The sequence below is a fragment of the Alosa sapidissima genome, chromosome 12 (assembly GCF_018492685.1).
Source record: "Alosa sapidissima isolate fAloSap1 chromosome 12, fAloSap1.pri, whole genome shotgun sequence".
NCBI classification, from domain to species: Eukaryota; Metazoa; Chordata; class Actinopteri; order Clupeiformes; family Clupeidae; genus Alosa; species Alosa sapidissima.
In genome coordinates this window covers 4,433,756-4,461,722 of record NC_055968.1, presented here as the reverse complement: position 1 = coordinate 4,461,722, position 27,967 = coordinate 4,433,756, and the positions used below count along the sequence as shown (strand labels likewise).

General features: G+C 42.1%; 2 protein-coding genes across 3 annotated transcripts; both read right to left on the bottom strand.

Moving 5' to 3' along the window:
* Positions 1 to 1,267: 1,267 nt before the first annotated feature.
* Positions 1,268 to 10,219, bottom strand: pgm1 (phosphoglucomutase 1). The gene is made up of 11 exons (XM_042056294.1): positions 9,910 to 10,219; positions 7,890 to 8,052; positions 7,443 to 7,586; positions 6,991 to 7,116; positions 6,329 to 6,519; positions 5,793 to 5,947; positions 4,740 to 4,855; positions 4,008 to 4,143; positions 3,188 to 3,371; positions 2,140 to 2,274; positions 1,268 to 1,528 (listed from the first exon to the last, which is right to left on the bottom strand). Exons 1-11 carry the CDS (start codon positions 10,153 to 10,155, stop codon positions 1,439 to 1,441), a joined length of 1,686 nt encoding a protein of 561 aa, XP_041912228.1. The 5' UTR covers positions 10,156 to 10,219; the 3' UTR covers positions 1,268 to 1,438.
* On the bottom strand, positions 10,152 to 27,933 carry efcab7 (EF-hand calcium binding domain 7). 2 transcript variants are annotated; one of them, XR_006021022.1, is made up of 14 exons: positions 27,461 to 27,933; positions 27,052 to 27,263; positions 26,830 to 26,916; positions 26,381 to 26,567; positions 24,646 to 24,767; positions 22,210 to 22,351; positions 21,903 to 22,012; positions 18,774 to 18,934; positions 18,061 to 18,194; positions 14,835 to 14,983; positions 12,851 to 13,060; positions 12,206 to 12,313; positions 11,602 to 11,741; positions 10,152 to 10,287 (listed from the first exon to the last, which is right to left on the bottom strand). XR_006021022.1 is itself a non-coding variant. In XM_042056293.1 (13 exons), the coding sequence occupies exons 1-13, from the start codon at positions 27,576 to 27,578 to the stop codon at positions 11,667 to 11,669; spliced, it is 1,815 nt and encodes a 604-aa protein (XP_041912227.1). In that variant the 5' UTR covers positions 27,579 to 27,933; the 3' UTR covers positions 11,222 to 11,666. The 2 variants fall into 2 exon arrangements, 1 of the variants encoding a protein (XP_041912227.1); XM_042056293.1 differs by lacking the exon at positions 10,152 to 10,287 and having other exon boundaries at positions 11,222 to 11,741.
* Between the last annotated feature and the right edge of the window lie 34 nt (positions 27,934 to 27,967).

The window sequence follows — 27,967 nt, the reverse complement described above, 5'->3', positions numbered from 1 at the left end:
TTCAAAAATAGTCAAACTAAAGTAGTCATAAGCTTCAGCTTCAAGATCACCTCATAAAACCTTCTTTGATGGACCTCCATAAAGTGAATACATTTTTCTTTTCCCATTTGAGATTAAGGATTTGGTATCTCAACTGAATCTCCAAAACATTCCAATAAAAACAAGAGGGCAAAACTGATATATGTAATCCTGGCTGGCCTCTATAAGCTTGTAATTTAATTTTTGGAAGTCTCAACACTCCATTTTTCTGGATTGCATTCTTGGCCTGGCTTGTATGGAGGCGTTAGGACATCCAACGGCTCTCTGACAGACACTTCCTCATTTATTTCCACAATAAGGCCTGATCTGACTATTAATACTCCACCCAACCTCACTGCCTGACTCGTTTCCAAACGCTGCACTGGTGCTCACCACAGAGGTCTCAAAGCCAGCCAGTCTGGAGGATTGTGGTCAAGGCCTACGGGTTACTCTTTGTAGATGCACTCCTGCTAAGTATTTGTGGCACAGATCTGAGAGCAGAGGGATAGGCCTGATTATGCAGGTCCCCTGGTCTCCACGGCCTGCATAACCACATCCGTGCCCCGATTCTCTGAGCCGCTGGGCCAGGCCCTGCATTCCTGCAGTGATTGATATCTCTTCAGTGCTGTCTGAGACTGAGCTGATGCTCTCCCCACATACTTTAATGAATGATGAAAGGACATACATCCCTCCTCCGGCATGTACTGTAATGCATGTCTGCCATAGTTCCTACATGCACCACCAGGATGACGTGTTCTTTATGTTCATCTTCATCATTTTATGTTCATGTTCATCAAGTTACAGACATGATATTGATATACTATTGACTGATATTTACATTATGGTTGATTTCCTTCCCAAACAAACTACCTGTATTACATGTTTTTAAGTTATTATAATTGGAAAGAGGGTTTTCTTTAAGCCCCATTAAGTACATGGTTAGCAGTCCCTGATTTAATTAATATCTGCAAGAGCTCAATGTTAGTGCTTAGCCACAGTTAGCAGTATAATCAGATTTACTGTATTAAAGTAACAGTGCTTTATCATAGATAAGAGCTACAACTCGAGCACACGACAGAAAACAATTGGATTCCAGGGTGACCACAAACAATAATCCTACAACCTCAGAAATATCGATGTCAACTTCTGGGAGGGGGAACATCTATCTTGGTCCTGTGAGAGATCCAGAGAATGTTATTTGAAGGAAAGCTTAACTGGCTCTGGAAAATAATAAAACGTACCATTCATATCCTTTTGGAAGGTTCTTTTTTTATTTGTGTGTGTTGCATTAGTTTACTATTCTGTTTCGGCAGTGCATGATACTGTATTGATATGAGGCATTGAGTGATTGTGTTTTGGGGAGGAGATGATAGGTGACTGAATGGATGGTTTTCTCGTTGGAGGGGAAGACATAAGGTGTTTATGTGATCACAGTTGGGGCAGTGCGTCCAGTCTTCTCCGCCAGCTTAGAGACCTTCAGAGCAATGTCCACCAGAGGAGCCAGCATCACCTGAGAGAGGACACACACACGTTAAAGACGCAAAAAGCATTCTTTCCAGCCGCAGACCAGCATGACCACATATACTATCTATGGAGAATATTTTGGTACTATTATCTTGGTAACTAACTATATATACCAAAGTTTAAAGGGTATTCTGTACATTTTTAAACTTCCACATTCCAAGCACCAATGTTATAATCACTATTTTCCTGGCGTGAACTCGCATTCAGAGCATCTGCCAGTACTGCTGTTGTGGTCTCTGACATGTGGACCTGACATATTCAAGCACACATGTCAAACGATGGTACAGGAATGTATACAATCTGAGTGTTTTTAATTTAATTTGATTTCTCCTGTTCATATTGGCCCTTATATAAGGGTTTGTGTGTGTGTCTGTGTGTGTTTGCGGGTAAATGGAAGAGGTGGAGATGTTTAGACTGGCAGGGTTTCCGAGCTGCTGGTCTCTCCGGAGCACTTTTGCGAATGATTAGGAGAGACAATGCGGCAAACCTTTCGCTCCATCTGAGCAGAAACATTTACACACACTCACACACCCGCTGTGTGTCCAACACACTCCTGTCACACTCAATCACCGCCTCAGCTACTGGCCAATCCCTAACCTGTGCCTCCTGGTTGATCTTCTGCGGGTCCTTCTCGTAGCTGTCTATGTAGAGCCTGATAGTCGCTCCGGCACTGCCCGTCCCGCTGAGGCGGAAAATGATGCGTGAGCCGTCAGTGAAGATGATCCTCAGACCCTGGAAAAACAGGATGGGAAGAGGAGGAGGATGATGGGTAATCAGTGGACGCACGCTGGCCAAGCGCATGGAGAGGAACAAAAACATAAGGCTGCATGAAAGAGAGCCGACTCCAAAACATCCACTCGCTCACTCACTCACTCTCCCACTCCAACGCCGCGACTATGACCTCTTTCACTTCAGACACAAAAAACACCCCAAACCAAAGAAGCAACAGGGGACTTATTTTGGTAAAAAAAAAAAGAAAAGCACCACTAAATCACAATATCTCTTTCTCTGGCAAACCGGGAGAGTGGAAGTGAATGCAAATTGCATTATTTTGATAAATTATGTATATTTTATTTCTCCTTGTGGGCCACATTGTAAGCACAGCTGTGTTGTGGGTTGGTGTAAGGACAGCTTGTCCTCGGGGTGTGAATCAGGGGAATGAATCCTGCCAGGTCACTGATCTTGGAACACTGTAGTCCTGTTCAACACAGGATCTGGTTCCGCACACAGATCCTATAGCTTAGCCTTCAGTGTCCCGTCCAGCACAGAACTGGAGAGCAGCCGGCCGTATGAAGTGGACACAGACACGGGTCATAATGTGGATCATAAATGTAACAATTGAAACTCTAAATTTTGATTTAGAATGCAGACAACCATGAAAGTGGAATGGAACACACAGGTGTCCAGAGATAGGGGGTCAATATTTTGTATTTCTCATTCACATTTACACTTCAGGAACGTCTGATACCCAAAAGGGCCTCAGTGAGCGTTAACATACTTTGCATGTATACTGTGGAAAGAATTGTCATGATATAATATCTAATGTGAGCTATATATGCTGTAGATGACACTGTATAATATCCAGTTGTTCCTAGAAATGTACATGAATAGTACTCAGTAAAGGCCAACTATATCCATCACTAACCTGGTTCTTTGACACACTTCCATCCACTGGGTCTGTGTACATGAAGTTATCAGCTATCCCGACTTCATAAGTCTTGTCACCCGAGGAGAACTTCTGTCCAACAAAGGACTTTTCTGACATGGCAGCCTCCAGTTCTTTCATCATCTTAGCAGCACCTTCTGACTCCACCTCTTCATAGTCGTACCTGTAATGTCACAGTAGTATATGTAAACATAATGTATTGCGATATAAGAAAAATATTTAAGACTCTCTTCAAAAGACAGATGATAAGATAAGTGACACAAACTGCATCACAAGGGTTCATAAAATAGATCAGCAAAGGCAAACATTCTATGAATTTCTGAAGGATGAAGTAAATATGTATGTGTCATTTTGTAGTGTCTAATCATGCACACACACTTAAGTACATAAAATACAACAAGTAGTATCACATTTGGTCAGTAGGGGGCAGCGATGTTAGATCTTTGTGGAGCATTGACTAAAAACATTTACAGCATGGTGCCATGCTCTTTTGCCATGAAGAAATTAAGCAACAATTGTTCAAATTGGCAAAATAGCAGCCAAAGTCTGCAGTAAGTGATTATGGAGCCAGGGCATCTGTAGCAAACAGAAAACCAACAAGGCCTGCCAAGAATCTACCATATTTGGTTAAATCTTTGGTCTTTGGTCTTCACTTTTGACTTAGCATTCGCTGTCATTGTTTTTTAACAATCATTGGTGTGAAGAAAGAAAAATGCCCTATCATACGCCTCCACTGACACGCCTTTCTACCATTCCTCTGATCTAAAATACAAAGAAACTTTATCTATTCTCAAATCACCTTGTGAAGAAATTGCGCCCAAATTTATGCCAGTGGTCTTTCATGATGTCCTCCACACTCTGTTTGCGTGACGCTAAGATTGACAGCCAGGCAAGGACAGCCCACAGCCCGTCCTTCTCCCTGATATGATCAGAGCCTGTGAGGGAACACAGCAGCAGACTGAAGGCAAGTGCAACCATATCTCTTCCTCCTTCACTCTCTCCCAATCACTTAGCATCTTCTCTTTAGCACCTCTAGTTGTGTGGTGCACGCATTAAAGGAGAAATCCAGCGAGTTTTCACATAGAACTCAGTTTCTTGAGGTCACCAAGTACTGTCGGTACGAAAAAAGCCTAGAGACGAGTTGCTGCAGCGAGGCAGCTACAGTGCTACACTCTAGTGGCATGTCTGTGAGCTCCCATGTACATGCCCCCAGCTGAAGCTGCCTGGCTGCATTAGCAGCTGGCTGTAGTAACTCGAGGTAAAACTGATTTGTTTCGTACCGGTGACCTCGAGACACTGTGTAAAAACTCACCAGATTTCTTCTTTAAGGCTTTATAGGTAAATATTTTAGACATAGCATACTGGTGTAGCTCTTGGCTATTGTTCTCTTTTGACATAAACAAAAGACTGGTAGCTCTGATGAGCATGTGTGTTTTGGTGTGGTGTGGGTTGGAATGACACTGCAGATTAGAGGGGCACTATGTGAAGTGTTGAGTGGGTGTTGGGTCATGGTGGTGCCTGGGATTCTCACCAGTGCCGAAGCTCTCCTCTCCACACAGGGACAGCTTGCCGGCATCCATTAAGTTCCCAAAGAACTTCCAGCCAGTAGGGGTCTCATACAGCTCCATCTTCAGTGCTTTGGCCACACTGACACACACACACACACACACACACACACACACACACACACACACACACACACACACACACACACACACACACACACACACACACACACACACACACACACACACAAAGTAAATACATATAAACGTAAAAAGTAAATACATGTAAAATATCACTACATCGGGATTTATATTTTTCTGAATTACAATGCATGTAAATTCTCAAGCAAAGCAAGCAAGAACAAAAACACAGACAGCCCTCCAAACCTACAGAGGTTAACATGAGTCCAGAACATGTGGAATGGATGTCAGCCTGGGGCCTATCATTGCTATTTACACAGGCTTGTGTCAACATATAGTATGTGAACAGTAAAAAACACAACAGAAACAACATTTTCCTTAAACAAACAGAACTGCCATAATTCTCATAACTAGTGTGGTTCAAGCCAAGGTTCAAGCCATGTTTTCATCTTCTGACATTTTTACTTGAGTAAACATTTAACTGGTCAGAAAACATATGCTAACAAATTCACAGAATTAAGCTACACTAAACACTTGGTTCAGTGTGGTCTGTCCAAGTTCTGTGGTGCTGTTGGAGGTTCAGATCTAGCCTCAGAAACAGAGAGAGATTAGAGAAAGTCAAACTTCTATTGGCTCTGTGAGCCTGTACAAAAATACTTTAGATTTTCGCTACGTTGTGGAACAAAATATGTATTTTCTATAAAAGCAATACCTGCATAACAATTAATCATCAGTAATGACATTTTCTTAGAACTAGCAGTGATTTACAGAATGATCAACATATGATCTTGCAGCCCAAATACTGGGTATAGTCTTGCAGCCCTGACTGATAAGATAATGTATTTTTAACCAGGAATTGTAGTTTAAGAAGTACCAGTCATCTGTCTTTATCCATCTATCCATATATCCTTCTGGCTACTGGTTGTGGCCATGCTTACTTGTCCAGAGCTCCGCTGGTGGGCATGCTACGAGCCAGCCCCTTGACGCCCGTCTTCTTGAAGTAGGGGATGCAGGTGATGTTGGCCGCAATTGCAGCTACAGAATCAGAGGGGTTCACAAAGAAGCCGTGCTTACCCAGTACCATGTTACGGTCCTAAGAGGAAAACATAGCATAAAGTGACAACCAACCAAATACAGTATCTACCTACACAAATGAATAAACTATTACATGCTGTAGATATTTGTTTGGCTCTATATTCTCATTCATTAAAGCACATTTCTTAACTTTGCAATAAACTCTGACATATATTGTATATTTATATATAAAAGGTACCTGGGGCCTTAAACAAGCAGGCACATATAGAGTTTGGCTTGGCAACACTGGTGTCAGTTACACATTTCAATTAAGCATTAAAGGACCTTATGCATTTAGGATCTTATGAATAAACTACAGTGCTCTGAGTGCACTGCCTGCATGTTCCACGTTGGTTTTTATTCTTTCTATTATGCCTGATATAGGGATATTGAGACTTACACCATCACCATCAAAAGCTGCTCCAAAGTCATATTCGCCACCTTTCATGGCCTTGACAAGGTCAGCAGCATAGGTCAAATTGGGGTCAGGATGGTGACCCCCAAAATCTTCAGAGGGAACGCAGTACACAGCAGAGCTGGCAGGAGAGCCAAGCTCCTCACAGACAATTTTCTTCACATAAGGTCCAACCACTGACATTGGGCAAAGGAACGAGAGTGCAAAAGTGTCAGTTCAACAGCAATCATTCAATACATTATATACAACACAAATACCATACCATTTTCAAGGCTTTGTTATTATTTCTTTGGGAATCAAAGAAAAGATCTAAACAATGTTTTTAAACTATCTGAAGAGCAGTGTGAATCATATGTTCCCTCAGCTGTTTCTTTTTTTTTTCACCGTAAACTTCTACAGGAAGAACTCAATAAACTCTGTATTGTGAGGGAAACAATTATTGGGCAATTCATGAGGACATGTTATAACTGAGAAAGGAGCCACCAGCAATGTTATACTAGCCTGAGGCAATTTATTATCTGTAGGAAAAATACTTAACCCTTAAAACTGAGCATTGGTACATTTCCACAGCTTGTCATAGTTTTGTATCTGTTGTTGCATTCTGTGCATTATTTGGTGGATATGAATGGGGAGTGGTTACGTCTCACCTCCATGCATAGCATCCAGACGCACATTGATATGGTTGGATCCGGACAGCAGCTCCTTCAAGGCAGGGAAATCAAAGATCTCCCTCAGCATCTCAGCATAGGACTCCACTGAATCCACTATCTCCACTGTCACAAAACAAAAACAAACAAACCGGATATTATGGCTACAACCAAAATTAACATAACAAATCTGACAAAAAAATGTGTTATTGAAGAAATGCATTTGTGCATATATCAAGCTAAATGCCTTTGAACCTTTCCACTGAATCCACTATCTCCACTGTCACAAAACAAAAACAAACAAACCGGATATTATGGCTACAACCAAAATTAACATAACAAATCTGACAAAAAAATGTGTTATTGAAGAAATGCATTTGTGCATATATCAAGCTAAATGCCTTTGATCACAATCACATACATATCACCCCCAGGACCAGGAGTCACTCTACCTGTAAATGGCTTGAAGGTGTCCACCTCAAAGGTCTGTTTACCAATCTTGGACAGGTCCACTTTAAGTTCGGGACAGATGTGATACTCTGTGATACCTTTGCTGATCTCGTAAATCTTGTTTGTGATGCCTTCTGGAGCAGGCCCTGAAGCAAGAACAAGATGGTTACATGTGGTGTTCCTGACCTCCTGCATTCCACAACATGTCTACAGCAGTCTCATGTTTCCCTACAATGGTAATATATTGAATAGTGCCATTCAATAGCAATGAGTCCTAACAAATGAATCATTTATAGAAATTATTCATTTAGTATAATAGAATACCTTCCTGCAACAAGTAAGCAAACACTCAGTCAAGTACTTGTGTATGAGACTCAGCTAAGATAGTAAGGGTGCTTTGATTACACCACAGCAGGTAGATAAAAAAACAACTTACTCCACTGACTTACCTCCACTGGAAATGTTGTATTTGATACCAAAGTCTCCATTGGGACCACCAGGGTTATGGCTTGCTGTCAGAATGATCCCTCCAACAGCTTTGATCTTGCGGATCACACAGGACACAGCAGGGGTGGACATGATCCCATTCTGGCCAATGACTAGCCGGCCAATCTGCAAGAGGTTTGTAAGAGAGGCAGATCAGGCTACTATAGTACAGTAAAATGTCTATACACTGTAACGACCGGCTGTCAATCTCAGAGTGCCCATGCTATGTTTAACCCCGGGCACGCTGACGGCTGGCAGCCTGGCGAGAGTAGGCAGACCCCCAGAGGATATGCTACCTGCTGAGGACGTTCTTTCTCTTACTGTTCTGGGCCAGACACGGGCCACTGAGTGCTTATGCCTGTTCATTGTGCTTGGCTAATATATGAGATAACGAATCACTGGCATTTTTGTGAGACGTTACTATACGTTACTACGGTAAAATGCATTCCGCGATTAGAGTTCTCTAATAGTCAGAGACCTATCATAACAAGAAAAAAATGCTATTCTATCTTAAATACTGTGATTTCAGTATTTCAACTGGAGGTGGAAGGTACAGTTAATATCAGTCTACTAATGTGACAAAAGCAAATACACTATGCCCACATGAGATCTTTTATAGCACTTTCAATTAGCCTTTTCAAGACTATTTGTCTATGTTAACTTTGAAATGGCACAATACTGACTACAGATCAGGCTTGTGCAAAATTCCAGAATTGGATTGAAACTGGCTCTTAAATTCCAATTCAATTCTTGAATTTCACTTGCATTTCAATTGAGGTAGAAAACAGGAAGCAGAATTGCAATTCGAATTGTGCACAAGCCTGCTACAGATTGCACCAAAACAAGTCAAAACAAGATTTATCACTGCCTTTCAAGGACACATTGGGCTGATATATACTGTATGTAGTTCCTCATTTCATTAGGCCAAATAATGTGGACAAGTATATTCAAAAAGTACACAAGGGTTCTATCAACTTCTATCGAAGTTACAGGTTACTTTCCTTACCTGCCTTTAGGTGTTACAATTGCATGATGAAAATGGAAAGCAATCAGAAAATCGGAGTGAGTCACTTGGAGGAAGTGAACAAAACATTGAATGACATGGTGACTAAATGACTTGTTTCATTAAAAAAAATATTGCTTTGGCAATTGGTCTACCAAGCTAAATCTTATAGAACATTTTGTCTTTATCATCCTGCAGGGATGTGACATGCCCCAGTGTGTCTTGACTGCAACCATAGAGGGCGTATGCTGCAACGTGACAGCTAGCACGCTTCCTACTCTACACACGTCTCCTCGGTCACCGCGGCAACAGGATCTGTGTGCATTAGCTCGGCCATCACTGTTACTGTTGATTATGCAACATGTAGCCACATTGTTTCCCATTGCAAACAGAGACATTGTATCATTTTGACGAGGACGTTTGCAGCAGCGAGACGAAAGTAATAGGGATACAGTGCAACCTGGCTTGGTTGGAGAGGCTAAGCTGCCTTGCCATGCGAACACGAAATGTCAAAGGTACAACACTGAGCAAGGAACCTCTCTAGCATGCCTCATGTAAATATCAAAGAGGTCATCTGGCAGAACCCAATTTGAGACGATGCTTCTTAGGCTAGATAGAGTCTAGATTATGTGGCACAGTATATGGCTGAGATTGTGATCTTGTTACATCACATCATGGGAACATTAATATATTAATTTAGCTTGTTCTCATCCTACGATGCTACTTCATCAAATAAGCTATTTGGTTAAAGTTCTATTTATTTACGTTTTAGAGTAAGCCTCTTGGCCAATAAGACAATGTCAATTCAATAAACACGAAACAACACAGGTAGAGTAACTGGACACATTTTTAATGTGCAAGGGCTAGCCAACTTCCCGCTGACAAATAGCTGAGAGGCTAACTTTACTTTGGCCCACCGCGGAAGCCTCATGAGAGATCTCAAGTCATGGACTTGCAACGTGTCACAACAGAATACTTACCCCATTAGCTGCCGCAATCTGCACGATGAGTTGAATAGCATCTTTCATGAAGAATCTTCCATCTCCACCAACAACTACAGTGCTATCTTGCCTGGATGCAGGCTCGATGACAGATATAATGCTTTGAATGAAATTTTCTGCATAGTTCTGATTCTGTTGGAAGACGGTGACTCTTTTCCGAAGTCCACTGGTTCCGGGCTTCTGGTCGGCGTACGCCTTGGTTTTGACCACAGTGATTTTCACCATTTTCCCCCAAAGCTTGACCTGTGTGATCCTTGTCCACGGAGGGATCTTGACAGTGAAAACTTCCCCACGTACACACTGTAGTTCCCTCCTCTGCAGACACGCCTACGTCAACCCTTAAAGGGGCGGTGTTTTCTTTATCGTCAAAATGGGAATTTGATGATGAAAAAAGAGGAAAAGTATACTGTTTAGAAGTAATTTTTCCCACTCACACTACTGCTTTAAAAATCTAATTCGCAGAAATTATACATAGTTTACAATCTCAAAAGAGGGATTTCTGGTGTAATAGCATTTCACTTGTCAGGGTCTTCAGTCTTAAGTGAAACTCTTCTGAAATGTTGCAAAACATAAACACTTTTTGCATAATTTAAAGCAGAGTATCTAACAGCACTGAAAGGGTTAAGGCTGTAATGTGGTCTCACAGGCGAAGACCAATCATTGCTCCCACAGGGACCAACCATTGCTCCCACCCTATTGAAAAAGACAGGGCACTAGGGCAGCTTTGTTTAAACTCTCAGAAGTAGTGCAGAGTTTACTACCCTTGCTCTTGACCAACGCTTTGTTGTGATGACAAGGCATTTTTTATTGATATCGACATCAAGATAAGAGTTCCTGCATACTAATCTGACGTTACCCCAGTGGGTTTTCTTATTACAAACTAGAAAAACAGATCATGCCAGATGCTGTTGCTTTGCTTTGTATTGTGGGAGAGAAAGCCTGAGTGGGTCAGACAGTGGCTTAAGTACCCTGACTAAGACCATGTGACATTTAGAGGGCTGCTCTACAGTTACAGTAGAGAAGGTCATAGGGTAAAATAATGACCCTCGCGGTATATATAGAAGGTCAGTGCTGTTCCTGTCACTAAAGGCCAAGGGCGAATAAAGTTGAGACCTGTGTGCAACCCAATGGAATGCTTTTGGTTGCCAATGCCACAAACAACCTCAGCAAGAATAAAAGTCTATGCAGATGAGAAGGCTGGAAGCACATGGCTTCCCTGGATGGTAAAATTACCACAAGCAAAAAGCACAACACACTGTACCAGCAAAGACATATTGTATATTACAATGAATTAGACATGGATTCATTTGTTTAATGTGATAAATTACAAATGACAATCAAATCATGATGGGCACAATATAATGTTACATTACATTAGATTTCAAATTAAATCTCAGATGTATTTTTTACAAAGGAAGGAGTTCCTAAAAAAAGTCGAATGCATGGCATTTGAGTTAGATATGTGCACTTTTTGTTCATTATTAAGACAACTACATTGCGTTCCAAACATGTGATGCACACATAGATTATAATACAAACATTTCAAAAGGTTACAGGACAATTACATCAATTAAATGCACAGCAACTACCGGACTATAAGTACAAAAAAGGTATCAACAAATCGAGTGAACCCCTTCCTCTGGTAGAACATTAACTTTGCTGTGTGTGTACCTGATCAAAAGCCGCATCTCCACACATGAAACATCATGAATGATTCTAGTCATCGTTGGAAACCCTTATGATACGATGCTCTCCACACAGCTGTAAATCCACTCCTGTTTCTCGTTTAGAGGCATAACATGCTGGCAAACCTAAGAAAGAAAATGCAGCAACACATGATGCAGCTCACAGTCTCTCGGTGCCAGGGGTAATTTCATCACTTGTGACTGGTACATCTGGTATGGCCACTTTTGATGGCGGATGGTGACAAATTACACCACTGCTAGCGCCGGAACCGCAAGCATTTCCCTCTAAAACCTGCCCTCCACGTCACAACAACGCTCACTGTGTCATTGTCAATCAGAGGACACTGGGTTTTGAAACTCCAAACTCATAACTAATAACAATGAAACAAACTACCATTTACCATTACCATTTAAATTACCACTACATGTACCATTACCATGTAAATGTTTTTACTCCTATTCAAGTCAAAACCCTTCATCTATCTCTTCATATCTCTGTATATTTTCTATACAGTAAGTGGAGAGGACACAATACCATATATTCCATGTGTAATTGAGGTGTGTATGTGAGTGTGTTTGCTGAGACTTACTATTTTGGTTCTGGCAGGCACCTCCACAGCAAACACACTCAGTCCCCTGCTGTTGACACAGTTCCTACTCTGCTCGTTGTTCACTTGCACCACCACTCTCTGGTTGCTCTGGAAGAGAAAACAAGAAGAGTCTTATCTAGATGAAATCCAAATGCAGTATCATATCTTCAGGTTACTTCTGCTGAGTTATAGGTAAGGAAGTCCACAGCAGCAGACCAGCCATGGCCACTGTAAACTTACTTCCCCACAGAGTCAGCAGCAGGGCTAGAGTTGCCATGTGGACATGAACAACAGCAGCATGATAATTAACACCAACACTAAAACACTAACACTAATCACTGTTGGTACATAGATGGTAAGAACAGCTTGGTTTGAAATCCATGCCAAATGACTTCAACCACAAACTCAGCTTTGTTTTACCCACAGGGACTGCATTTCATTCTTGTTTAAAGCAGTATGCATCCTCTTAAAACATAAACAGCAATAACTTCCTGTGCTTAACTCTTGCTTAATCTTACTCTTGCTTAAATTTCAATAGTTCAACAGAATTTGCTCAAGATGTTTTTATTTATAGTTAAATCTCTTTCATGTAGTCAGTCAGAGCTGCTGACCGGCTTGAGCCTGTAAGGAGGTGAGCTGAGGTACCTTGTTAGCGATGACTGAGGAGATCCGGCTCTCCCCTCGGTATGTGTACACAGTGACGCCATCCTGACCCTTGATGGGCCTGGCCTCTCCTCTGTTGATGACTGAGCGCTGCAGCGCCGTGTTGAGTGTCCTGGCGGCTGACTCCAGATTCACTGCCTGCAGGATGGGCTTCACATCCTCACAGTGCACGTCGATTATGAAGGGACAGGCCTGATGGGAGAGGCAATACAACCACACACACAGGAACAACACAGTAACAGATGAGCAATGTACAACAAGAATAGCACTGCTGATGAAGTTGATGAAACAAGACTTGACCTGTTTGCACGGAAGCAGAGGTCCTATGATGCTATTCCACCAACAAGGGCATCTCTTGCTAAGCATGTGAAGTGTGCAACCTATCAAGCGGCCTGTATCTGGGGTCAGGCAAGTATATATCAAATGAATATGGAGAGTCCTGCCAACTGGGGTTGGAGGAAAGAAGGTGACATTTGGCAAGTAGTGTGAATGACACTCCCACCAATTGCTGAGAGCTGTCAACAATTGACTAAATGTGTCAAGATTGAATGCCTGGGAAGATGTAAATGCCACCGCATTAGTCTTGAGTGTACTCCGTTGTGTGCCTGCAAATGCAATGATTAAATTCATTTGTAATGCAGACGTTCTGATATGGCTAGCTACAGAGCAGAGGCATCACTAGACGTTACTGGAGCCCTGTCTATGTTTCCCACACATTTCCTGTTAGTCCTTTTAGTTATATTGAGGTAATATATATATATATATATATATATATATATATATATATATATATATATATATATATATATTTAACAGAGACGAACTGAGCTAGCATGCTAGTTGCACGTGTAAATCCTTACACCCCTAACCTTAAGAACGCTTCTAACCGCTGAGTTGGAAGCCTGGGATTTTAGCTCAGTGGTTAGAGCGTTCGACTCCCATGCCGGTGTGTGTTGAGGTGGCGGGTTCGAGGGTCATGAGCGGCGGACGAATTACGACCTCTGTTACATATATTTAAACAAACACATGCACTACCTTAGCCCTCCTGCCCCTGCTGAAGGTCAGTTTAAACTAGTGATCATTTCCCAATCCAGCCCTGTCTCTCTTTCCTGCTAATTTCCTGTAATATACAGTACATATATATTAAACTGAAAAAAGAACATGCACTTACTTAGCCCCCTGCCCCTGCTGAAGTAACCTAACCAACATATGTTTTATTAACAAAAAACAATTTAATTATGCTAAAATTAGTACTAAAATGTGCTATGTTTCCCATTAATTGCGTCTATCTTCACAATTTAACACATTCTTTGACATTCTATCGTAGAATTGGAAAGTCCAGACCATTTTACCTATATTTAGCTATCAAGATCATCAAAATGTGATTATCCAATCCTAATCCAAGTCAAAAACCAAGTATAATGGCTTTCAATGGTGGCCATCTTGGAAAATGGTGGCCATATTGGATTTTTTGCGTGGCTAATGTGCTTTTTGGATAAAGTGGATCCCAAAGAATATTTGTGCCAAGTTTGATGCTTGTATCACAAAGTGAACGATTATTTCACTAATCTGCCACACTATAACTAAAATACTCTAGCCTAATGAGATCAGGGCCATTCAGATGATCAACAGAGTCACTGGAAAGTTCATGTGTGCTTGAGCAGGATTGAGAAGCACTTGTCAGGGCCAATGTAATTTCCCCCTACTGGTTCTTCCAACTCAAGCCATGAGACACCAACAGGAAAGCAATATATTATATAGCACAATATATATAAAGCAAGACAAGCCGCCGACACAGACCCTGTTGATCATTACCATAGAGTGTGTGCTGTGTGCACCTCAGAGAGTTAGGAACAGTGGGTACCTGGGTTCCACCCTCTACCTTCACTAGACTACAGGTCAAAAATGCCAGAGTATAAGTCCTGTACAAGTCTGTGAGGGGTGTAGTGTGTAATAGGCTCCTCACCTCCACCATGTCCAGGGCCCTGTTGAAGCCCATGGCCTCCAGGGTGATCCACAGGTCCCGGGGGTCTCCTTCACGGTCATTGGCCTCCATCAGGTTGAGCTCCAGAAAGCCCTGCCTGGTCAGCATGTTCTTCTTGGTGTCAAAGTTTTCTGAGGTAAAAGGCGAATGAGGAGAGGAGTGCGGGAGAGAAAGAGGGCCGTGGAGATGAATGATAGAAGGTATGACAGCAAATGTACATTTCTTTATATGCAGTTCAGTACAAACAATGATCTATACAAATATGAACTGAATCTCAGAATGCACAATAACAATATCATGGTCCAATAAAACAGTACCAGGCTGTCAGTGAACAACAGACGGCACACCCAGACGGTTTCACCATCTTCACTGGAGATTTTAACCATGCTGATCTCAAAACTGTACTTCCAAAGCTACACCAGCATGTTGATTTTCCAACAAGAGGAGATAACATCCTGGACCTGGTCTACACTACACACAAAGGAGCATACAAAGCCACCCCCCTCCCCCACATTGGACTTTCAGACCATATCACTGTTATGCTAATGCCCGCATACAGACAAAGGGTAAAAGCGAACAAACCGGTTCGTAAGCAGGTAAAAGTGTGGCCTGAGGGAGCCTCCGATGCTCTTCAAGACTGCTTTGACACAACAGACTGGGAAATGTTTAAGCAGGCAGCCACTTACAACAACCGGACAGACATAGAGGAGTATACAGACTCTGTAACCTCTTACATCACCAAGTGCATCGATGATGTGACCCACACAAAAAACATCATCACTCGGGCTAACTGGAAGCCATGGCTGACAGGGGATGTCCTCAGGCTGCTGAGGGCCAGAGACAAAGCCTACAGAGCTGGGGATGAAGCTGGCATGAGAACAGCGAGAGCCAACCTGTCCCGTGGCATCAAGGAAGCAAAAAAGGAATACACTCACAAGATAACCACCCACTTCAAAGACAGCAGGAACGCACAAAGCCTATGGCAGGGCATTCAGGCCCTCACGGACTACAAGCCCGCGCCACAGAGCTGTGAGAGCAACATCCCTCTGCTCAACAACCTGAACCGCTTCTTTGCTCGCTTTGAAGCAGAAAACAGCACCTGCCCACAGAAGACACATCCCCCTCTACATGAGCAGCCCCTGTGCCTCTCTGCCGTCAGCGTGAAGAGGACACTTGCTGCTATCAACACCCGTAAGGCAACAGGTCCAGACAACATCCCAGGTCGTGCGCTGAAGAACTGCGCAGGGGAACTTAAGGATGTCTTCACAGACATCTTTAACACTTCCCTGAAGCAAGCCATCGTCCCATCATGTTTCAAAGCTGCCACCATCATACCTGTGCCGAAGAAAACTGCTCCGTCCTGCTTCAATGACTACCGCCCTGTGGCACTGACACCCATCATCATGAAGTGCTTCGAGCGGCTTGTCATGTCACATATCAAAGCCATTCTCCCCCCCACCCTGGACCCCTTCCAGTTTGCATACCGAGCCAAGCGGTCTACAGAGGATGCAATCTGCTCTGCCCTCCACCCAGCCCTCACCCACCTGGAAAAAAGAGACTCATATGTGAGATTGCTGTTTATAGACTTCAGTTCTGCATTCAACACCATAATACCACAACAACTCATCTGCAAACTTGACAAACTGGGACTCAGTACCTACCTCTGCAACTGGCTACTGGACTTCCTCTGTCAGAGGCCCCAAGTAGTACGTGTTGGCAACAATACCTCAAGCAGCATCACACTGAGCACAGGGGCCCCCCAAGGCTGCGTGCTCAGTCCGCTGCTCTTCACCCTGCTGACGCATGACTGCACTGCAACCTACAGCAACAATCACATAGTGAAATTTGCTGACGACACAACTCTGGTGGGTCTCATCACTAAGGGCGACGAGACTCAATACAGGTTGGAGGTCGACCATCTGACCACGTGGTGCAGGGACAACAACCTCCTGCTGAACGTCAGCAAGACCAAAGAGATTGTTGTTGACTTCCGGAGAGGTCACACCCAACACCTGCCACTGACCATCGACGGTGCTGTGGTGGAGAGAGCGAGCAGCACCAAATTCCTGGGGGTGCACATCAGCGAAGACCTCTCCTGGACCACCAACACTGCATCACTGGCGAAGAGAGCTCAGCGCCGCCTGTACTTCCTGCGGAAACTCAGGCGAGCAAGTGCTCCACCAGCCATCATGACCACATTCTACCGAGGCACCATTGAGAGCATCCTCTCCAGCTGTATCGCTGTGTGGGGCGGAAGCTGCACTGAATACAACAGGAAAGCCCTGCAGCGCATAGTGAACACAGCTGGAAGGATTATTGGTGCTTCACTCCCCTCCCTGAAGGACATTTACACCACCCACCTCACCCGCAAGGCGACCAAAATTGTGAGTGATGCAAGTCACCCCGCTCACAATCTGTTTGATCTACTGCCCTCTGGGAAGAGGTACAGAAGCCTGCGCTCCCGCACTACCAGACTCACCAACAGCTTCATACACCAAGCTGTAAGGATGCTGAACTCTCTCCCTCCTCTCCCCCCTCCACCCTCAGCTACATAACATCCTGGACATTGGACCCAAAATGGCCGCCTGCACTACTCCACTTGCACACTTGCACACTTGTACACTTTACAACTTGGTGTTGTTGTCCTGAAAACACAACACTTCTGCTGCTCTTACATAACTTGCACCACTATGCCACTTTCTTTCTTACTTAGGTCAAACAGAACTACCCAAGCCTTATTGGCCTGACTTTGCACTAGTATTTTATTGACTGTCTATGCACAATTTCAACCAAATTTTGCTGCTCTTATTTTTTCATTATTATATGTGCCCTCTTATTTACTTATTTACTTACTTTTTTGTTTACTTGAATGTTATGTTTGTCTGTGGACCTAAATTGGCAAAATATGTCTTGTCTCCACCGTGGGATAGTGAGAAACGTAATTTCGATCTCTTTGTATGTCTGGAACATGTGAAGAAATTGACAATAAAGCTGACTTTGACTTTGACTTTGACTTTGAACAGAGAGATCTCTAAGTTCATTTGTTCCACTTACAAATAACCCATACATTTTGTCACACTGATATACTAACTACACAATGTGCATATGCTTTGTTATTGTAATAACAGGAACAATGTTGTTAGTGGCACTGTAACAGTAATGTAATGTTTCATTTCCTTGTTTGGTCTGCAAAGGACAGGACACCCACCTTTGCAGACGGCCCAAGCGTCCTCATCACACTTCTCCCCACTGGTCCTCTCCTCAAACAGGTTATACTCCTCCAGGCTCAGCAAATCGTTCCCATCCAGGTCAATCACATCAAATATGGTGGACAGCGCCGCCCTGTGGTTCATAAGAGCACAATGACCGTTTATGCCTCATTAATACTCAATGTTAAATACAGAATGTGTTTGTTTTATCCTTCTATTTGGAATGTTTTCTGACAGCTTACAGATACAGATGAAACGGATGGATCTATGTTTGGATGAAAAGCGAGCATACATTTGGCTTTACAGAATCTGAAAGGCTGTGTCAAACGGACTCCTGAGTACATACATAAGTACGACTGGCCACGGCCGTGCTGTCAATAGCCCTATTTAAACATGTGTTGTGTTGTTGTGAGCTCAACACAAAAAGCTTGTCAATACCCATTAAGAGTGTTAATGGTTGGTGTATGGTAAAACCTGTGAGACTGCTCTTACTGATTCTTATCAATGAAATGAGGAAACGCTGAAATGTACATACATCAAGTATGGCAATTTGAAAGGAAGTTCTCTTACAAACTGTAAATCTAGCTTGAAGGAGTACACATACATGCCTTTGTGTAGCCAAAGAGCCAGAAATGAAAACCGGTCATTTCTTTACAAAACAGGATGTCAAATGTTTAATCCTACAGTACAGCTGGCTCTCAGGTCCGTTTACCTGAACTCTTTGGTGAGCTCCAGCTCCCCTGAGTCCTGGTTCCTGTAGACCAGCTCAGCGCCGGTCAGCTCGGGCTTCCTGCTGCGCACCAGCCTGCAGCCCGTGCTGAGGGGCAGGAGGATGTAGGTGCCCTCACTCAGCTCCCCCTTCCACACACACTTCTGTCTCACACACATACGGAAACGCTATGTCAGACCTGCCAACTCGGAAGAGATATTTTGAGTACACCTTTTTAGCTTATCTTGGTCTACATGTGTGCAGCCAAATATCGGCTCAACATATATAGCTCTGGAAAAAATGAAGAGACCACTGCACATTTTTCTGATGTTATCCTACGGTTGCTGAGTGACATTCAAATGTCTTGACGGCCATTTTCAAAATTAAGAGCCCACTGCAAATTTGAATAACATCAGAAAAATGTGCAGTGGTCTCTTCATTTTTTTCCAGAACTGTAAATATATTTTGGATAGTTGACTCATGTATTCTAGATTCAGGAGGAAGGGTTTTGAGCTAAGCTTGTACTTAATAAGAACTGAACCTTTACAGTGGTACCTTATAAAATGTGTAAATCTTTGCCTGGATTGTTTGCAATCCTGTTCTTTGAAAGATAACCTCATTGATCTGAAGGACAGACGCCATTAGTAGTTTTTTTCATTTTCTTGTGTTTACCGAACACTGTTTGACCCCCTTATCATGGTTTCTGCAGACTGATAAATGTGTACAGTATGTGGGTGTTATGGGGGGTGATTATTATTTACCACCTTTCATAGATCCACTAACAAGCATAATTCTGCAACCTAATGACTTCTAACTACCGTAACCGTTCCAGTAAGGTGAGATGGGAATGCATCATCCTCCTATAATTTTTATTCAAAACTGAATTTTCTTTATTTTCTTATATATATATATATATATATATATATATATATATATATATATATATATATATATATATATAACATAACATAACAAGGCACTTTGTATGAAAGATGCTAAATAAATAAACCGGTCTAAAAAATAATAATAATAAATAATAAATATGGATATGAGGATAACTAGGTTACAGTATCTGTTTATTTTCTTTAGGCTATTGATCATTGATATTGCATTGACGTTATTGTTTATTATTGCTATTTCCCTATGTCTTACCAACATTTTATGTTCACTGTTAATTTTCAACTATTGTATAGTTTTTATTTGTAAGTTGCTTTGGACAAAAGTGTCTGCCAAATGCCATAACCATAACCAAATGAGTCAACACAGACAATGATTCCAAAGATTCCATTGAATGATGCATTTAACTAGTAACAATAGTCTTGCATCAAACCATTCCGTTTAGGATCACAAAGGTGGCTAGGCAACCTCATGAACATAGCACAGGGTAAACTTGAAATTGTAGTTCATTCTTTCTTGAGCTTGTGTAGAAGTTGGCTGGTATTAGATTTTTTTTATCATTTGATGTTTGGACTTTGATTTGTGGCAATCTGATTTTAATGTGGTTCTGCTGGTTCTTAGCCTGCTGCCTGGCAGCACGGCAGGATGAAGTTTGATCGATTTAATCGTTTGAACGATTAAGAAACGCGTCAAAAAATACGGCCTGGAAGAACTAAAGAAAGAACTGGAGGCTTTGGGAGTTAACATTGATGAGGACGTGGATGAAACTAAAAAGAAAAACAAAAATACCAAAAAGGAACTACAAAAGCTCCTAATAAAGGAGCTGAAGCAGGTGGAACATAGCAAAACTGGACCGGACAACATGGTCTACGAAGAGGGATTCAGGCCCATGGAGATCCCCGAAGACGTCATATCTGTTCTAAATGATCTGGACATGTTCCTGGACAAACAGTTAGAAGAACAGGAAAAAAATGACCAGAGGGACAACGATGTGAAAGCCGTGCTTGACAGTCTCCTGGATAAAGTGGACTTGACTCTGGGTGAGTAGAAGACAACTGCTCACATTGGGTGTAAAAAGTAGCCTTTCATCACCAGAACTGACTTGAGCTCGGAGCAATAAGTGGCCTATGTAAAAAGTGAGCTCACATTTAAAACAAATGGTTCAGCAGTGAATTTAATGAAATGCTCTCCTATGTTTAGCTTCAGAAGGACTGAACAAAAAGGGAGAAAAGGAGAGAGTGTTGAGGCCAGAGGTTGGAGACAGGAAGGAGGAGGCCGAGCGGGCAGCCCGATTCTGGAGTGCCACAGAGAACCACAAAGGCTCCGTCCCCAGGAGGAGGTTTTGGGTGGCAAGACGCAGCAACAGACGGTTCACCGTGTGAACGATTGACAAGAACCGCCAATTAAACAAATACCAGACTTCTGGTGATCTTCACTGTTTGTCCTCGATTAATTTCATAAATATAATTCTGCAACCTAATGACTTGTAGGACCAGTAAGGACCTGATGGAAACGTATGATCCTATATTTTTTATTCACTTACTACCACCAGAGGGCAGCATATACATTACATACGCGTGGAAGTTCATTAAGCGTGCACACATTACATCATACACTATAGATGTATTAAATTTAGTCAGAATTCAGATTTTGTAATACATAAATTGAGAATAGTGACTGTCTGGGAGTGGATTCCTTCAGTACAGTAAGCGGGCATGCCCATTATTTTTTAATGATTTTAAAACCTAATTTAATATCTCTCGCAATGTTTTCATTCATTCATATTGGTCTGGGTGATTAATGATACCTTTTTGTGTTCTAACAAACTCAGAACACATATTTATTTTTGGCTTACGGCGACTTCAATGACCATTAAAAAAACAACCACCAAAGCTTGACATATGTGTGTATGGCAGGGTATTATTATGAAAAAGCAACTAGATGGCCCCCTATCAACAGCATGGAGATTGTAACCCCAGACCTAACTTCAACCAGACCTACCATGTTGAAACTAACCTCAGATCACTTGATCTGAATCTACACAATTGACATGTATATTCCATTTGAAAAAAAGGTAATTCTCAAAGAAGGCCATATTCTTAAACATGAGTTATTATACCCTAATCAGTCATTAACACACTAAATCTAAAACACTGAAGTGGACTTCTATCACACTCTCACTTCCTGGTTCTAGTTAATAATTTGAACATTTCTTTGACTCCATGACAGACTGACCTCTTTGTCCCGCAGCTCAGTAACACACACAACATTCGAGTCCTCTTTTCCTTCATTGGATGTAAGCACAAGCAGGGCAGTGTCCACAGACATCCAGGGAGATGGCTTGTCTACAACCAAAACATGAACATTTGTTATAGAAAATTAGGCCAGTATCTCATTACATTTGAATGTGGTTGCCACCTCCACTATAAAATCTCTGCTCTCTGAATCTAAAATTACTCTTCTGTAGGATCGGCTTGATTGTAGGATGATTCACATGTGTTCAGTAATGCTTAGGGTAGGGGCCTGGGGGTACTATGCTTACCCGGGGTTTGGCTGAGGTTGAGGGGTTGTATGGTCAGGTAGACAGTGGTGGTCTGGGAGATGTGCAGTCGATACTGCAGAGACACTATGGTTCCATCTTCCTCCAGGAAAAAACAGCCTTTCAGATGGCTATGATGCCACTCCTAGGGAGAGAGACATGAAACAGGTCATCATTATCTTGAAAATGATATACAGCTCATCAGCTCATGATCTGTATACAGCGCCACCATGGTAAACATTTGAAAAAAAAAAAATACATTTACCGGTATGTTAATGTTAAATGTTAAAAGACTTTAGAGAACATCTACTCTCATAGCAACACTTACAACTTACAAGTCTTACTGATCCTAGCACTCACCAGCCGTTTTAAACTGACAAGTAACTGTTACAAACAGCACTCACCGACGCACTTATTCTTACTGTACTCTAATGTTTTTTTAAACTGTCCTAAAATTGTGAGAATTGTTCAAAAACTTACTGTTTACCATGTTGTTAGTCGCTTTGGTTAAAAAGCGTCAGCCAAATGTAATGTAATGTAATGTAATGTAATATAACATATGCATTAAATATACCATTGACTGTATACAGTCAATGAAATATACATTTGAAAACTCCAATTCAAGAGCTTTATATAATAAATAGTACAGTTCGACATAAACAGAAATTGATTAAAGTTGTGTATACATTTTCACAGTGGCAAGGTGTAGAGAAAGGATCATTCAACATAAATTGTGATGGTGCGTTTTAAAAATCATGACCTTATTAGATTAATATTATAATAAAAACTAACCATTAGTATCAAACTAATCATAAATCGAGTCAAAATATTCATTAACATTTAATGATCCCCTATAAAAGAAAATGCTGTGCTCGGTTTAGCATCAGAACTGGAGTGGACATGAAACTTTCACAGCCACAGAGTGGCGCTATGGTGACATAGCTTAGATGAACACCAAACAGACACCATCTTCCACACCAACTTCCAAACAAAGGCACACAGACCCCAAGCCTTGCTTTCTCACTTAGACACTGATGCATGGACATGTATTCCATGAGGAATAAATGCCAATGTCCTGAGGATACTTTTCTTGTGATAAAAACATTGTGAAATATACCCAAAATACAAAACATATCATTACGTTGAAATACAAGCAACTATACATACTGTGATTTACAACTATATCCAGAAATTTCATCAAAATATTTTTGGTGTGTTATTGCCGTTATAAAGTTGTCTTCATGGCGCCGTTAAACCATGGATACATTATAGAAATCGGGGACTTCAGATGGAGAGGCAGGAAATACAATTGGAAAGGCTGCTCTTTCAAGCCCTTCGAGACCCATTCCATCCTCGAAATGCAATGACGGGCCACCAACAGCCTTCTACATCTTCTAAAGAGCAGTCAGTAAATCACCAAGTTAAACAAAGACCCCCCAAACTAAATGTATTTCCACACTGACACTTTCCCAAGTAAAGGCCATTTCCTCTTGCTGGTTTTATGTCACCTCGTGAAATGTACACAGGATCAAAAACCATCAAACCATAACACGAACCTCCGTGGTTTGTCCAGCCTGGATCGGAGTCTGGGACAAACCCCCCCAGGCTGCGTGTCCACTCTCTCCCCCCTTGCTGATGGAGGGTCCCTGGGAGAGAGGTCAGTCGGCCAGGGCTAATACCCAACCGTGTCACCCTCTCCAGCCCACTCTCTGATTTACAGGGGGGGTGAGGGGTGTGGGAATGGGGGGCGGCGTTGTGGGGAGTGCTGTGCCTCAACCCCACCAGCGAATCATTTCCCAATTACTAGCCCAAGGCCTGAGCTGCTGCTAACAGAACTTGCCGGCAGTAATCTCAGCACGCTCATACTTCATACACCCACGTCAGTGGCAGCCTTCTGCACTGTCTCCATGCGTCTGGCTTTTTCCATTGGCGCCATCCTTTCGTTGCGGGCGGCTATTATTTTTTGGGGAGCAGTAAAGCAAACCAGAGGAGGTTAAGTCAAAAGGAGTGCAAACAAAGCGCTGGGAATCGATGGACACACTCTACACTACATCGACCCGGTGTAAATTTGCCACGACGAAGCCCTGCAACAACAGCCCAGGTAACAGGCCTGTAGCAGTCACCAACAGCCTGGAGGTCTGTCTGTGGGTGCCCAGGAACTGCATGTCTATCTAATAGCTTTCTCTTTATGAGACACTGCAGAGGGGGGAAGGGGAAACTTCTTGCAGAATGTCTTTTCAAACACAAGTACAAAAAAGCATATGGTGTACCATTCAAATGATTTTGAATTTAAAAGGAAATGGAGACACATTGAAGACAGAATTAGCATTTTCCTTTCTCTTGTCACAAGTTGACAATTGTCATCAAAATCATTCTGTTGTCATCAGTATTACCTTATGGAACAAGCCTAATTGACTCCTAGTCATATATCTGAGGTACCTGTAAGGATTTCGGTTCCAACAGTTTGGCACTTCTGGTGCTGGCTGCTGCCATTGTGATGGCCATGGAGATTGAGGAACGGCGACTGCGAGCCGATGATGGCCGGGAAGTGGAGCGGCTGTCTGAATGAACACGCGCGCGCGCGCACACACACAGACACAGACACAGACACAGACACAGACACAGACACAGACACAGACACACACACACACACACACACACACACACACACACACACACACACACACACACACACACAGAGCAATTGACATATAGTATTAAAACACCTGGAAATACATCCATATAAGCTCTGATTAGGGCCAAAACACTTTAATTAGAGAGGTGGTACTAGAAGCAGCCTTTCATTCTACAGCCCCATTCCTCATATGCAACATTTTAATTAAACCCCAATCACATACCTTCGAATTCATTAACTTACACACAACTCATTTCTCTTCCCTAATTGAAACAAACTATTGATGCAATGCTAACAGAATAGACTGATGGAGAAAGCTGTACCACAATTTAATTAAATGTCCTTTTATATTTGTGTGTGGAACAAACAACCGAAAAGGAAAATATAATATCATATTTGTTCAAAGGGAACGCTTAATCTAGAGAGCAAAACTTGGGGACAGAAAATGCAAGCAATTTTGTTTGCAAATTGCAATTGCCAGACTGACAGCCTGTGCTCCCAAAACACCACAAACCAAATGTTTTCCTGTTTTCTTCAGGTGCACAATAGCATGTCTGAAGTCAGAGAGTACACGTGTGTTCCATAGATACTGCACAGACAGAAACACTAGCCTGTGGTTGTGGCGAAGAAATGAAGGGAAATAAATCAATAGCTCAAAGAGGTGGCATATAATGGGGTAATCCAGACACTAGCTGAAAGGTTATTTATTCTGGCGCAGGCCTGGTTAGCGGGGCTCTCCTGGAGATGATTTCCAAATCCCTTTGTCGCCTTGGGTCGTGTGGGACTCTTCCAATCAATAACATGAACACACAGAGAGAGAGCTCAGGACACAAACATGTCTGTCTGTGGTTCACTATTCCTTTTTACAAGCTTCTCTCTTACTCCATCTTTCCATCCTTTCACATTTTTTAAGAGTTATATCAAGTCTTTTTTTGCTCATCTCTTTGACTACTATCTCACCCTCTATTTCCATCTTTCCACAAGTTTTTTCAGTCTCCATTTTTTCACTTTCTATCAGCCGGTCTCTCACTTTGACCACTGTGTTTTTCCCTTCTCACTTTGACCACTGTGTTTTTCCCTTCCAACTGTTTTTTCTCTCCTCCCATTCACAGACTTCTGCCTTGCCCCTCTCTCTTCATTACATTACATACATTTCCATTCTGCTTGTCTTTCTCACTCTTCACTCAATTTCTCTTCCTCTGTCAAATTCACGCCCTATACAGAAGCAAATCACATAAATAATTCAAAATATACTGTACAACAGCAATATGTCTCCATCCCACTTGATCACTTGCTCTCTGTAGAGGTGCCCATTTAGTACTGTTCCCTTAAAGACACGGTTTCAAAATGCCCGCCACCACATATTCTACATATTCTAAGTATGATCTGTCAATAAAGAAATCAACTGTGTTTGTGTACTGTGTTATTTAAGCAGATATGCTGAATTTTATCTTCTTTAACCATGATGATATTAAATCCATTTTTGGCAGACATATATGAAAAGGTTTAATGCATTCACACAGTCCAAGAGCATCATACCTCTCCTGAGGAGGGCTGCATCAGGTTCACCTTTCTGGAGAGACTCTTGGTGTGGGGGGGTTGTGGTCTTGGGTGAGTTGTCGGACTGGTTGCCAAAGTTTTGCCTCTTGAGTTTGGCATCAGCCTCCAATTTCTCCTGGGCTGCTGCCTGACACTGCTCTGCTGTGGACTCCAACATTCTGCAGAACTGAGACAAAGGAGTTTGTAGACACTTCTATGAAAGACTAATCAGTTAAATGTATTTATGTAGTCTTTGTTCAGAGCATAGCATTATTGCAGCAATGAAAAACAGCGATTGTGTAAAACTTCTATGGTCCATGGTGTACGAAACATTAAGTATATGATGGCGTTATGTTACATGAGAAATGTGCAGATGGCCATCACTCAGCTCTTTATTGAGGCTGTATGAGTTTGCAGAATGTGGCATGCAGGCTTCTGCCGAGTCTAACCTCAGGATAATCAAGTTTCCCATCTTTGTTGATGTCAAATAATGAGAAAATCTCATTTACTTCTTCATCAGTCATCTTCTCACCACTCTAAAGGACAAAAAAAATAATATAAAGTAGTTGTGAAAAAAACATTGATGATATTGGTAACCATACACCTTACTGATATATGGTGTACACAGAGACCTTGAATAATAGTATAGTGCTGTTGCAGTGGGTACAAACCGTGGTGAGGACTTTGTGCAGTTCTTTGTGTGAGATGAACCCATCTCCATTAATGTCAAGTTTCGTAAATACTCTGAGAATTTCACCATGTTCTGTTGGCTTCTCCTTCTGCATTATGTCACAGAAATCATCAAAATTCAGCCTCTTGGTCCTAGGAGTCCAGTATTTATTCAGGAGCTTCTGTGAGGGATTATGTCCTGCCTGTTGAAGAACTATGGACACGAAATTAAACGCTTTACGTAATCAGTAGGCTAACAGACAACCATATCATAGGCCTACAAGTCAGTGGTATAATGATTTGTCATTTGACCTGAACGTCAAGTTATCTCCACTGTGTTTTAATCAGCGAACATTTAAGCATTAAACGAGGTTACTTCACAGCTAATAGACGTTTGGAGTTATTCCTTACCGTGGCATAACTGTTCTCTGGAAGTGATGTTTGATAAACTTGACTTGAAAACAGCCAGGTATGCTGCCCTGCAGTTTATATAGAAATTCTCCTCTTCGGTTCGATGTGATTTGAGCATTGTGCACGAAAAGATTTGAGCTCCCTCAGAAGAGGAAATGGATAATTAAATAGCCTCTGTGGAAATTACTAGTCTATTTTACTACAGATTGGGCTACATTCGATTATTTGAACAGCGCTGTAGCACAAACGTTAGCCTAACGTTAATAATGTTTCTCGCAAAGCATACTAGCATGTTAGCATAGCGAAATCTGTGTTCACTTAACATCAGAAAGCTATGAAGCTACCCATAGCAGCCAGAAATTAACCGTACGATATATCAACCGAAAAATGTGTGTATTTTCCTAAATTACACTTCTCTCATAAGTATGCACAGAACAAGCTGCCTGGCAGGATTGCTAGATTCACACACGTTGCTATCAAACGTTGCCATGTAAACAATTCAGAGTT

What these genes read in the sequence shown, in the direction of transcription:
- pgm1 (XM_042056294.1), bottom strand. Translation starts at nt 10,155, where the DNA reads ATGGTGAAAATCACTGTGGTCAAAACCAAGGCGTACGCCGACCAGAAG. An exon ending in AGATTGCGGCAGCTAATGGG is followed by an intron (nt 8,053 to 9,909) that starts GTAAGTATTCTG and finishes AACCTCTTGCAG; the next exon opens with ATTGGCCGGCTAGTCATTGG. An exon ending in CAGCTTTTGATGGTGATGGT is followed by an intron (nt 5,948 to 6,328) that starts GTAAGTCTCAAT and finishes TTTTCCTCTTAG; the next exon opens with GACCGTAACATGGTACTGGG.
- efcab7 (XM_042056293.1), bottom strand. Translation starts at nt 27,578, where the DNA reads ATGCTCAAATCACATCGAACCGAAGAGGAGAATTTCTATATAAACTGC. An exon ending in GGAAACTTGATTATCCTGAG is followed by an intron (nt 26,568 to 26,829) that starts GTTAGACTCGGC and finishes CCTTTGTCTCAG; the next exon opens with TTCTGCAGAATGTTGGAGTC. An exon ending in GGGCCCTGGACATGGTGGAG is followed by an intron (nt 13,061 to 14,834) that starts GTGAGGAGCCTA and finishes CTCTCCCATCAG; the next exon opens with GCCTGTCCCTTCATAATCGA.